The sequence below is a fragment of the Danio aesculapii genome, chromosome 14 (genome assembly GCF_903798145.1).
Source record: "Danio aesculapii chromosome 14, fDanAes4.1, whole genome shotgun sequence".
In the NCBI taxonomy this organism is placed as follows: domain Eukaryota; kingdom Metazoa; phylum Chordata; class Actinopteri; order Cypriniformes; family Danionidae; genus Danio; species Danio aesculapii.
This window is the reverse complement of record NC_079448.1, coordinates 4,799,292-4,813,438: the sequence shown is the minus strand read 5'-3', so window position 1 is coordinate 4,813,438 and position 14,147 is coordinate 4,799,292. Positions and strand designations below refer to the sequence as shown.

Below are 14,147 nucleotides of genomic sequence, written 5' to 3'. Positions count from 1 at the left end.
ATGGTTGCAAACAATTTATATTGGCTTAATTTAAACAAACATATTAGACCATTAGCATCTAGCTAAAAAATGGTCAAAACTCTGGTCAGTTTTGAGTGAGATGCTAATGGTCTAATCCGATTTAATGATTTATGCTAAGCTAAGCTAAAAGTGCTCCCGCCAGACCCCAAGATCAGTTAAATGGATTCAAAAACTCTAAAAGACTTGTAAACTTAGCCTACCCCCCCCCCCCCCCCCCCCCCCCCCCCCCTCCAAAAAAAGTGGAGTGTTCCTTTAATGAATGTTTCCTGATCAGTTCGACACATGACATCTGAAAACACCATATGATCCTCTGTCTTGTCTCCAGCAGATGATGCCCAGCTCGTGCTCTTGTCTGCTGTTCAATTATGCAGCCCACAGGAGACGCGGCTCCGATCACAGTCAATTAGATGAATCCGCAGATGAATCACAGTAATGCGGTTAGTGTTTTCCTCACGAGAGATGAAGTGATATTTGCCTTGAGGAGCAGTCATCAGCTCTCACCCCTCGTCTTTAGTTTTTTTCTCCTCAAGCTGAACTGAAACGGACATCGATTGTCTCCGCAGGCTACAACAAGGTCAGGGGTATCGCTCTTTTTTTCATGGAAGCACTCGAAAGCTGGTTTTGCTTGGGAAATGTCAATAAGTTAATGACATAGAGAGGCATTATCTGCTGTTTATTGGACAGATCGATCATTGTGGCTTATTGTCACTGGACAAAGAGAACGGTCGCAGTGAGAATGGAGGGGAGCTGATGGGAAATGAATTGTCTTGAGTGAATTATCACGTTGGGAGCAGGGAGGATGGAGGAGAGCTGGGCTATCTTCACTATCTGAATGAAAGCTGAAGAGCTGTGTAAAACTACAGACATCAGAGGAAAAAGACTAGATGGAGCATTCAAGAGATTGATATTTTCTCTTGCAGACAGACACACACACATGCGCACACACACATACACATACACAATCTCACTGTTGTTCCAAATGGAATAAAAATAAAATAAATCGCTCACACACATACACACGATGTAGTTCCAAATGAAAACACACACACACACACACACACACACACACACACACACACACACACACACACACACACACATACACGCACACTCACAGCAGTTCCAAATGAGTTAAAACAATCTCTCTCTCTCTCTCTCTCTCTCTCTCACACATGCACATGCACACATTCATCATAGTTCTAAATGGAATAAAGAAATCCCTCACACACGCACACACACACACACCATACCACTTAACACTCCCATTTTTCCCGCGAGTCTCCTGTATTTTAGACCCATCTCCCGCCACCCTCCTGTTTTGTTATTTCTCCCAGGAAACTTCTATAACACCACCGGATCGCCGACTTTAGTATAGTATTCGATTGCAGCAACTACCCGAAACCCAGTGCATAGTACAGTTACTTAGCTATGTTATTCAGACACCTCACCCCCCCCGACACCTAGACATCCTCACCACCTGTGTTGCAGCTGGAAGTGCATCCGCTGTGTAAAACACATGCTGGAATAATTGGTGGTTCATTCCGCTGTGGCGACCCCTGATAAATGAAGGGACTAAGCCGAAGAAAAATAAACTAATGCTATACTTGTGGGGACATTTGGTCAACACAATGTGAGGAATACAAGGCACACACACACACACACACACACACACAGATGTTTTTGAGGACTCTCCTCAGGCACACCAGTTATGCTGTCAATTTAAAGTAAGATATGTTTTTTATGATAACAGAATCTTTATAATTACTTAAATATGGTTATTTTAAAGAAGAAAGTATTTATAATACATATGGTAATGCAAAATATGTAGAGTTTTGATATTTTTGGGCTAGTTTTGTTGTCAAAACCTGCCAACCCAGATGCTGAAAGTCTGTTTTTAACACTATTCATTAAATCCCTTTGGAATTAATTCACCACAGAGGAATGAACCGCCACCCTATCCAGCACATTACACAGTGAATGCACTTCCAGCTGCAACCCAGTACTGGGAAACACCCATACACTCTCACATTCACACTCATACACTACGAACAATTTAGTTTCTTAAGTTCACCAATAGCGCATGTGTTTGGACTGTGGGGGGAAACCGGAGCACTGGGACTCGAACTAGCTGGGACTCGAACTAGATACCTTCTTGCTGTGAAGCCACAGTGCTAACCACTGTGCCACCGCGCCACCCTTTTTTAACACTATATGTCTGCAAAGATATTTGCAGCCTACACACACACATACACACACACACACACAAAACAAAATCCCTCTTTCTGTAGTTCAAAGCAGACACATACTTTGGACTTGGAGTTGTCCATTCCCAGCTCCACATCTTTTTTGAGGCGACGCCGGCGACACCGCAGCAGGTTCACCAGTCTCTTGACGCACAGATAGAAGGACTTTGGACTGGGCACGATGCTGAATGGAGGCGGCAGAGTCTTGCCATTGTCAAAATATGACAGCCAGAGTTTAGACCGGGCAAACTTCCACTCCACGTCAGCATCATCCTGCAAGAAACAGACCATTGGATGCTGTTAAAAGCATTAGAAAGCAGAAGACCATATGTGACAGGTCATAAAATGGGCAATATATCATGTCGGAGGGTTAGATATTTTCCTGTGATATTACAACCATCATGTACAAACATCGACACATATACTGTGGTATGATATGTAAAGATAGTAGTAAGAGTGACAGTAAATTTATGGGTTATTGACGTTGCATTTTCATTGATTTATTCATTTTCTTTCAGCTTAGTCACTTATTTATTAGGGGTTGCCACAGAGGAATGAACCACCAACTATTCCATCATATGTTTTACGCAGCGGATGCCTATCCAGCCGAAAGCCAGTACTGGGAAACAGCCATACACTCTCACATTCACACACACTCATTCACTATTTAGGCCAATTTAGTTTCTCCATTCCACCTACAGCGTATGTTTTTGCACTGTGCACCAACACAGAGAGAACATGCAAACTCCACACAGAAGCCGGGACTCGAACCAGAGACCTTCTAGCTGTGAGGTGACAGTGTTAACCACAGAGCCACCGCACTGCCCCCAACAAGATCTAGTTCATCTGAATTGTGGTTATTCTGTGATAGGGTTGTGTAAGAGTTACATTTTTTGGTTAGAATGGATGCTGAACGGCACTAGAAATGTGAAGTATTGGCTATTTGCACAAGTATAATTGCTCAGCAAGAGATGAAACCCTGTCAACTGTCCTCAAAGGCTGTAAGAGTCCTTCTGAAAGATTACAGTCATTTTAACAGCAGTGTTATGGAGAGCTTCAGACATGCAGCTCTGACTCTTTTTCTCACAGAGGATTATTGGGAACGAAGAGGACAAGCTTGATCTGATTCCAGGCTTATTTTTGGCAAAGAATCTACTGTATAAGATGAACACACACTTATATTGCAATAAAGATTTTAGAAATGAGCTTTCCATAGAAAATATTGTTTAGAGTGGTTGTTTTTTCTCAGCTGTTGCTTTTAAAATCTTGAATAACTTGATTCCTAACATTTCATTTATGTGCAAGCTTGGTGAAACATGGTAAAAGGGGCACAGGTGTACGGTTGCTTCACGGATTCCTCCTTCATGGGTTTTAGCTCCTAGTTTGAGGGAAAAATAAGGTAATTTTGGTTTGTTTGTTTGTTTAAGATTAATGTTTGATTGTTGATGTTGGCTTAGTGACTTTCGGGATTCATTTGTGTTTGTTGTCTGTTTATTTCCTCTCTAGTTCTTACGGTGATTCATGACGAAATAATGTGTACTAATTCTATAGAGTGTGACCAATAAATGAATCGTGAACCATCAGTGAAAGTCTTCTATTAACCAGGACGCTACATTCAGTGTTGTTGATCTCATGCTTAGGCTGTTGTTGAACATGATAGTTCACCCCAAACTGAAAATTCTGTCATCATTTACTCACTTTTTACTTGTTCCAAACATGTTTTAGTTTCTTTTTCCTGTTGAACACAAAAGAAGATATTTTGAAGATATCTGGATTTCTGTAACCATTGACCGCCACTTGTTTTTACAACTATGAAAGTTGATGGTTACAGGGTTTTAGCTTTCTTCAAAATATATTCCTTATGGCCCTATCATACATTCCGTGCAATAACCTGGTGTTTGGCGCGATTTGTTGCTATTTTCAGACCAGCGCAACTGTCATTTTCACGTTTTGCACCACGTTGTTTGATTAGCAAATCTATTCGCGACCATTTTGTGGACTCAAGGGTGTGCTGGTCTTAAAACGATTGTGTTAAGACACAATGCTGGCGTGTTGCTATTTCAATTACAATTCATGACAATTTACGTTTGTATAATATTATCATTATTAGCAGCATTATTTATTATATGCATATTTATATTTGTTTTAATAAAAACAAGTTTAGATTTGTCCACCTGTTGAGTTTTGGAGATGTCTGCACCACCATAGGGGGCATAAGAATAGGACGTGTGTTCGGACATAACTTCATTATTATTGTTCATTTATTCGTTTGCTGCAATTTAGAACTGAATTTAGAAATAGTTTTGAAACAAATCTTTGCGCTTAACAAATGAAATTAAATATGTAGGCTAATGGAGGACTTCAGTGGAGTGAGTTTGCAATGTTTCCTTACTCCACGAAAGTAAAGGAGTAAAGTAATAAGCAAAAGTAAAGACAAAAGTAAAGAGTCCATATGGAGGAGACTCTTTTTTTATCCTCGTGCTGCAGATGGTCTGTTTAACTGTTTTCTCACTAGTAAGCGTTCAGTTTTTCCACTTACAAAGTCGCCATTAGAAGATGCGCGACGCAAATGACTCAGGCCTGTAGCCAGGGGGGTTTGAAAGACCCACCCCTCACTGACAAAGTTCCGAAATTTGTCCCATACATCAGCTCATTTGTCCTATTTTGACTGCTATGCCATCCTAAATTGTGAAAATAACCCACTGAAAAAGGTTTTAATACTCTGTTGGCTGTTGCTTTGGTGCGACAATCAGTTTTGCCCAATGAAAACAATTATTTTTCATGAGTTCAACATCCAGCTGTGTAAGAAAAGATACAATCTGCCATAAGTGAAGTGCCAATAGACACAGTTTTTAATTTGAAACTTTAACAGATTCCAAATTTTGTCTAATTAAATGTAATTTGTATTTTAAAAATACGTGTTTTTTCCCATATTTCTTTATTCTGAATGTTTAGGAAATATATTTTTTGCATCAAAAAGTGTGGTTATGCTGACCATCCGACAAGCTAATCCAGCAACAAATAGTGCTAAAAAATGTCATCAAAAAGCAGTAATTAAATCTCAGAATTAAATAGAAAATGAAGCGAATAACGGCAAAAGAACCACCTCTTATACCAGGCTGGCTATGGGCCTTTGACTCTTAAAAGGAATGCGAGATGAGACTCTGATTGGTTTAATGCACGTTATGCTCAAAACATACCCATAACTCATTAAGAGAATAAGCTCAACCCTGTTAGACCATGCGCCGGGGCACAAATCATATTTTTCCATCCTTAAAATAAAGAAACTCAAAACTCTGGAACCACTTAAGGGAAAGTAAACAGTCAGTGACTTTTAATTTTGTGTGTGAACTATCCCTTTAATATGAACTCTTTATTCATATTCATATTTAATATAAACTCTAAATTGTGCACGGGTAAATGGTAAATAACTCACCTCTATTTCCTGGTATGAGCTGTTTATCATGGCAATGAGCATGTTGAGAAGAACCACCACCATGGTAACATTGTAGATCCCATACAGAACATAGCCAATATTCTCAATAAATTTATGATCATATTTCAAAACCACAGACGACACTTCGGACAATCCGAATATGGACCAAAAGAGAGTCTTGAAACTCTCCTCAACGCTGTGAAGAGAGAAAAAAAGGAAAGGAGAACTAGATTAAAGTTAAGGTAATTAAGCACATCATTGTATAACGATGGTTTGTTCTGCAGACGATCGGAAAAATAATGCTAATAATATTGACCTTAATATGGTTTAAAAAAAATTAAAGCTGCTTTTATTCTAGCCAAAATAAAACAAGTAAGACTTTCTGTAGAAGAAAAAATATTATGGGAAATACTGTGAAAAATTCATTCCTCTATTAAACATCATTTGGGAAATATTTGAAAAAGAAAGAAAAATATTTAATAATTTTGACTCCAACTGTAATGTGGGATTAGCCAACAGTGTAAGATTCCATCACAGCATCACTTGATTTACTTGTAAGTAAAACCAGCAGCCGCTCCAGACAATCAGATGAAATCTTCTGGGAAACGTGAAACGTCTTGAGATTAGATGAGAAGAATAACAGCAATGTAAATCTCCTTAATGTCCCTGGAGATGTTGTGTGAAAATGAACAATCTCCGCTCGCACGGACACGGATTGAGGAAACTACTGCAGACTTCAGTCTCAGGAGTGTATAGGATGAGATATATACAACACACACACATACGCAAGCTGACTTGTAGGACTCGTTTCATCACATCCTCGCTCGCTGTGAGAAACAAAGCTCCTCCAGTTGAAGTCAGTCTACTGTGAAATGAGCTCAAGACTCACGCTTGATGCTGGAAGACCAGAGTTCATTTCACAGGCCTGAGTCGTTCACCACTGTATATATACACACACACACACACATACACCTGACAGACCACGGATCTGTGTGTTTGAGTCAGGCAGGTGCATGCAGTAAAGGTTTTTTCAGTTAAAACCACACTGTAAAAAATGCAGTGTACCACACACTTCATTCATGTTGTCTAACACAAATCAATTAGGTTAATCTAACAAGTTTAAGTAGATTGAATATAAAACAAATAAGTTGTCTCCCAAAAATCTCAAGAATTGTGTTGTTTCAGCTCATTTTAAATAAGCAGTTCAAACGCAGTAACAATTATTTTTTGAGTTCAAAACTAAAAGCATATTTTAATTCATATTGAAAGGGTTAATTAATGTGTCGGTGCTCTTTAAATAAGGGATATCAAAAATTATACAAACGTTTTTAGTCCAAGGCACTCGAAAATCATATTAATTCTTTGGAGAAAAAAAAGAAATTCAATTGAATTTATTTTATAATTGTAATTTAATTTATATTATTTAATAGGTAATATTATATATAAGAGCAATATCACACCAGTACATACCTGTCAACATTGGGATGTGAAAATAAGGGATATGCCCACCATAATAAGGGATGGCCCCCCCACCCAAAAAAACTCCCCAAATTACTAAATATGTTCTTCTGGAGCTGTTTCTTTGTAAATAAACAGTTAAACGGTCATTAATATGTTTTATTATTATTAATTACAAAATATATAAATAGTATACATTAGCAGCAAATGAATTAGCAAACAGTCCAGCTTATTAAAATTAATAGCTATTATAAAAAAAGTTATCAAATCTTATTAATCTTTTCTTCACTGTATAACTTACACATTCTGATTAAAGAGCAACAAAGGAATCTCATTTACTTGGATTTTTCGTTTGATTCATTTAGGACAAAATTAGTTGTTTGAAAAAAAAAACACCAAGATCGACATTTTTAGATGTTATTATTATTAGTAGTAATTATGTGTATATGTCTGTTCAAACATGCACCCAAAACCCAGACTTTCGCTCCGCTTCAAATCATGTGTGCAGAATCCATTTGGGAAACAGCATCTATTTATCACTATGAAGAGTGTCAGCTGACAGTCACGCACCGCTATATTACTGTTTAGAGGATTGCATATGAGGGGCGACGACACCAGTGATGAAAAGTAAAGGAAATCCCGCCGTTTTTACATTTATTTCAAAGTGTTTTAATGCCTAAATAAAGCGAAAGCACAGAACAGACTCACATTTAAGAGCAAGGGGCGGCCCCTGGTGGTTCGGCAGTATGGGTTGCGTATTAGGAGGATCGGCCATTTAATAATTATTTGCCACCCTTCAGAGGAGACTGAAAATACGGGAGAAATACGGGAAAATAGCTTTACGGGATGATAGCCGGATATAACTGTAAAATACAGGAAAATCCCTGGGAAAAATGGGAGGGTTGACAGGTATGCCAGTGACAGTGCGATATGGCTGTATATCGGCACTGGTGGCATTAGTGCCCACCTACTAGTGATGATATACAGCCATATCGCACAGAAAATCAAACACGGACAATCTCAAAACCCTTTTTATGAGAAACTACTTTATTCCGCCATTCATTCACATCTGCAGCTGACGTCAGAACAACAGAAACCGATGGTAAATAGCCAACGTCACTTAACAGCTAGTATTTGAATGATTCTCTAGCATAACGTCTGAAGTGTTGACAAAACACTTGATTTTTGCTAACATTTGAAGGCTGAACAGCAGGAAATGCCATCAGTCTATAGAGATTTCCCAGTATTTCTCTGTTGCAATCAGGAGATCACAATAATTAACCCAGAAAAAGCCTAAGCAATGCAAACACTACCATATTACTACAGAATAAATCCAGCACTACAGCATACTAAAGAGAGAGATCGACTTAGAATGTCACTTACCTGTTTTTATAATCATTTGATCAGCTGTAGTTTGAAATTTACAGAGTATTTCTCCCCTAAGGACATATTATGCGGTCTCTGTCGCCATCTTGTGGCAGATCGTCAACCATCTTTGCTCTGCTCAGTGTGACAAGCTGATGGACGCCAACACGCTGAATCTCCGAAATTAGAAATATCTAAAATAGGCACTATCCTTATAAATAAACTGGATAGTTGAATCTAAACAACTATATTCTCGCCTAAAAAAGCTTCAAAAGTACATTAATTTGCACAACAGCAGCAATATTTGTCAAACTGTAGTGAGTTGTTTAGTCCTTTAGTACGAGTGTGGGCGGAGTAACACACAAGGGTGAAGAGGCTGTACGAGTGCTGATATTGCTTTAATTTATCATGACTATCAGCCAATCAGATTTGAGAACCAGACCATTCACAGATGATGTTTGTCAATTGCTAAATTAGTAAAATAAATAACCAAACTACCAACTTGTGAGTATAATCGCATTCACCATCAGGAGGCGGCATAATCAGTCTCATAGGAGAATTCTGCTTTTACAATCCAAAATAAAGCAATACAATGTCAGTGCCTGATAGCTCCGCCCCTTCCGCTACATGAGCAAAGCTGCTACCGATAAGGGCATGAATTGTCCAACGTTACACACTTATTTTTAATGGTTGAATAAGTGTATCATCGGGGTATTTAAAGTGCACTCATTCTTTTTACAATACAATTTCAGTGTGAATGCGCTACTTACACTATGTACACTACAAAATGGCGTTGAATAGAGCGTAAGTGGGTGATTTAGGATGCACCTTTTGTGTGTGTGACTCACGTGGTGAAAGCAGGGTTAACCTTTGCCCCAAGGTAGTATGAGTAGAGGATGAACATGCCAATCATGAAGGCCAGGAACACCATGATGAAGAGCACCATGAACTTGAAGATGTCCTTCACTGTGCGTCCCAGCGAGATCTGCAGCGGCCCGAAGCTCTCGTTGGCTGGGAGGATGTAGGCGATCCGGGAGAAGCTCAGGACCACCGCGATGGCGTACAGACCCTCGGAGATCAGCTGAGGATCTGATGGGAGCCACTTGTCTCGCGCTGAAAAAAGGGGAAATTTGACCAGAGATATATAGTAACGAAGTAGAACTACTTCACTACTGTACTTAAGTACTAAAAGGCAGTATCTGTACTTTACTGGAGTATTGTTTTTTTCTCCTACTTCCACTTTTACTTAAGTACATATTTTCGATGAGTTTAATACTTTTACTCCGATAGATTTTTTATGAGCTGCATCGTTACTCGTTACTAGAGGTGTCAAAATGGTCGATATCGGTTCAGTAATAGATCATAATGGGTTATTACGTACTGACGTCATACATAGACTGTAACCGCGGCTGTTCTTCCCGCCATCAGTGAACAACGCTTTCATTTCTAAAGCCGATAGCGGCCCTTTCTGTTGAGAAGGTGAAGACAATAACCAATCAAAGGGGTGTAAGACCTCGCCTGTCAGCGTTTAAAAAGCAGGCGGGAGAATATTTACATTAGTTTATTTGCTATAAATGCTCATGCTGTCTTCTGTGCATGAGTTTTGTTTGACACATTCAGAAAGAGTGTTTTCTTTGAGCGGGTCAAATTAAGGGTACAGTTCATATATATTACTGCTGTATTAAAGGACACAATTTTATTACAAGTAACCATTTAACTGTCACACCAAGAAAAAACCAATAGAATTTTTTTATTTATTGCATTTCTTAACTCCTAATGTCGCTAGTTAACACAATCAATACATTTTCCCCCAACACATCCCATAATTTCTAAAATATCAGCCTCTACCAAACAGTTGAGATGTTGGTTTATGGTAAAAGTACCAGAATGAATAAATATACTATAAAAATATGAAAAATATGAAGTTTAAGACCAATTTAATTAAAACATAATCAAAATGAAACATTTTTGAATACTAAATCATAGCCATAAGCCATAAAATATTTCAGATTTTCATTTAACATAGTAATATACACGTTTTCTTTTTTTTACAATAAAATCAAAATCACGTGAATTAGAACGTTCGTTTACAGCGTTTACAACCAGTAAATTGTGCTCCGAAAATGGGTTTCAATAGCGTTTTGAGTGGATTATGGACTGTTTTTGTGACACACAACTTTGAAAGGTGTGTGTTAAAGCTGTTATAATCTGTCAGATCTGTGGTTCAAGCGTGAGAGAAAAACAGTATTGTAAGTCATGTTTCTTTTCGTTCTGCTTAATGACGTGCCCCCAAAAAAGAGATTTAAAATAAACAAAACAATATGATGTCTTTTGACTGCATTTTTTTAATAACTACATTACACAATACTTGTACTTTTACTTTCAGTACTTGAGTAGTAAATTTTGAAATAAACTACTTGCAATACTTAAGTACAAAAAATGTTGAATACTTTAGTACTTCCACTTAAGTATGGTGCTTAAAGAGCACTTTTACTTCTACTCAAGTCACTTTTTGATAGAGTACTTGTACTTTTACTTAAGTCTGGGTCTCTAGTACTTTATACATCTCTGAATTTGACACAATCTCACGGCTGATGTTAAATGCATTTTCTTTTCTTTTCTTTTCTTTTCTTTTCTTTTCTTTTCTTTTCTTTTCTTTTCTTTTCTTTTCTTTTTCACAAATTAATGTTTAGATTGTTTCAGTGTTATATGTTCAGACTAACCAAGGTTCTGGTAATATGTGTTAATTAAACATTCTTGCAAGTAAAACAATGCATTCATTCACGTTTTAAATATTAACAGTGTAAAACTATACTAAAAGTCATGTACAGTTGAATTCAGGATTATTAGCCCTCCTGTGTATATTTTTTCCACAATTTCTGTTTAATGGAGAGAAGATTTTTTTTCAACACATTTCTCAACATAATAGTTTTAATAACTCATTTCTAATAACTGATTTATTTTATCTTTGTCATGATGACAGTAAATAGTACTAGATATTTTTCAAGACACTTCTATACAGCTTAAAGTGACATTTAAAGGCTTAACTAGGTTAATTAGTTTAGTTTAGTTTAAAAGTTTATTAATCCCCTTGGGGCAATTCATTCCGACATGGTGGTGCTTTACGTATAACAAGAATGACACATGAACACTTAACATCAAGTACAAACTAACAATAATACATCGATTAACTACATTTAGTGAAGTTTCATAAACTAATTTCGAGAGGAGCACGTGATATTATTGAGCACGTCTGGCCACTCATCTGTAATCAGTAATAATTCAATCAAAGTGATCCTAGTTTACTATAAAGGGATCATTTTTTCCCTACTGTTCTATCTTCGTTTGGAAGAATGCCCTCTTCCACCCCATCTTCTCCTTTTTCCTCCCTTTTCTAAAGGAGGAGCTCTCGAGACCTACCTGATCTCGAATCTCCTGATATGCTTATCGACCGGGCGGGAGCCCTGGGCTCAAATATCTCTGAGCTCAGGGTTCTCTCCCGGGACAGCATGCCAAACCTGCTTTAAACGCCAAGCATATCTAAGTGGGAACTCTTGAATTACGTAACCGAATTGCTTCATGCACAAAAGTAAATTTATAACGATTTGTGGAACATCTTATTGTCCTTAGACGTCGACCAAGGGGCATCCACTCAAAATGTTTATTTAAGAGGTGTGTACTGTCTCCTAGTATTTTATGTGCCATCCTCAACAACTGCTGTTCATAATAGCATGCAAGACTTCGCAGGGGAACTCCCGAAATCTTTGAGCACAAATTAATGATGCCTTGAAGACGATTCTTATTTTTCATAGACAGTGAAGAAAACCAGCAAATAAAGGAAAAAGACAAAATACTCTTAATCAATGAATTATAAAAGGTCTTAAGAATAACTTTCTCTACATTGAAAGAGTTAAGTTTCCGCAATAAAAACAGTCTTTGATGAGCCTTATTAATAATTGTATGTGTGTTTTGATCAAATTTCAACTTGTTGTCAATAATTGTTACTAAGTACCTATATTCCTCCACAACCTCAACCTGTGTGTCATTGATTAGCATCTTTTGGAGAGCATGTGTTTTTTTGCCAAAGTTAATCAGCATTTCGGTTTTTGACACATTCAGGTCTAGTTTCATTTTATCATAAATTTTTTAGGGGTTTTTCACCTTTATTTGGAAAGGACAGTAGAGGTTGCAGACAGGACAGCATTGGGAGCAGAGAGAGGGGAAGGATTGGCAAAGGACCTCGAGCCGGGAATTGAACTCGGGTCGCCGTGAGGACCATGGTGCTATATGTCGGCACACTTAACCACAAGGCTACTGGCGCCGACATAGCTTCATTTTTTATTACACCATGAGATAAAATCATGCAGGACTGGACCATATTCCTGGTCAATTAGGGTAAAGTTAGGGTAATTAGGCAAGTCATTGTATAACGATGGTTTGTTCTGTAGATTATCGAGAAAAAAATAGCTTGAAGGGGCTTATAATTTTGACCTTAAAATGGGTTTAAAAAAACTGCTTTATCCTAGCCAAAATAAAACAAATAAGACTTTCTCCAGAATAAAAAAAATTGGTGGAAATACTGTGAAAAATTCCTTGCTCTGTTAAACATCATTTGGGAAATATTTAAAAAAGAATTTCACAGGAGGGCGAATAATTTTGACTTCACTGTACTTTTTGGTTTTAAGTGTGTGTTTTTTTTTTATAAAGTGCATTAAATGTCAGATTCTCTTTAAAAAAACAAGGAACAAAAGGTCTCAGACTCTCTCTCACCGTATGTGAAATATCTGACGTCCGGCGGCAGAGTGACCATGGATAGATCTGGAGCGTGGATCTTCTCGTCCACATATTCCTGCGCTTTCATGGCCTGCAGGAAGGCGAAGAAGCGCGCAGTGAAAGCGGCGATGAAGATGGAGAGCATCCCGAAATCCAGAACGTTCCACAGCTGCATGATGTATTCCCTCGGACCCTCCGTCCACAGCTCTTTACACTCCGACCACATCATTCCTGCACACATCACAAATATTTCCTTTTGAGCAATTCCAAGCAAATCTCAGTTTTTACCAAAATAGCGAGACCCTTTCTAAGGTTTTTCTTTTACAGTACTGTAAAATACTCAAAACTGTCTTTGTTTATTTTTAAAAACTATTATTTTTGATTTAGCAAAGTCACACAAGTGCCAATTTCACATCTGTCTCATCCATAACAGAGAGGCGTCCCATTCATAACCAAGCTTCTTTCCTCATAAAAGCAAAAATGTCAAATCAAATAAAATCAATCATTAATATTGTTCTATAGTAAGCAACTCTTATCCTTTTGATTAGCATTGTTTCTTTTGGGTTGTGCACAGGGGCGTCGCTAGACCCAATTTACTGGGGCACGTGCCCCAGTATAAATCGCCAGTGCCCCAGTATATGCTTTGAGATATGATTTCTTTCATATGCAAAGTGTGTTTATTAAGAGTGGTAATCCCAGAATAAAGACATTATTCTCTATGTGCAACCGAACCAACGCTGGTAAAAGCAATATGTTTAACCCTTGTGTGGTGTTCGTATTTTTGTTACTCAGCCAGTGTTCATGGGTCTGGTGGACCCGCTAGAGTTTTGGCTTTCCAAATTAACACTATC

General features: G+C 37.9%; 1 protein-coding gene across 1 annotated transcript in view; it reads right to left on the bottom strand.

Annotated features, from left to right (window-relative positions):
• Positions 1–14,147, bottom strand: part of trpc3 (transient receptor potential cation channel, subfamily C, member 3) — a 63,492-nt gene that overhangs the window by 5,585 nt on the left and 43,760 nt on the right. Inside the window, exons 7-10 of the mRNA XM_056472803.1 lie at positions 13,294–13,527; positions 9,372–9,636; positions 5,701–5,896; positions 2,328–2,537 (exon numbers count right to left, since the gene is read on the bottom strand). Of these exons, the coding sequence (XP_056328778.1) occupies positions 2,328–2,537; positions 5,701–5,896; positions 9,372–9,636; positions 13,294–13,527 (905 nt within the window). The remainder of the gene's footprint in view (positions 1–2,327; positions 2,538–5,700; positions 5,897–9,371; positions 9,637–13,293; positions 13,528–14,147) is intronic.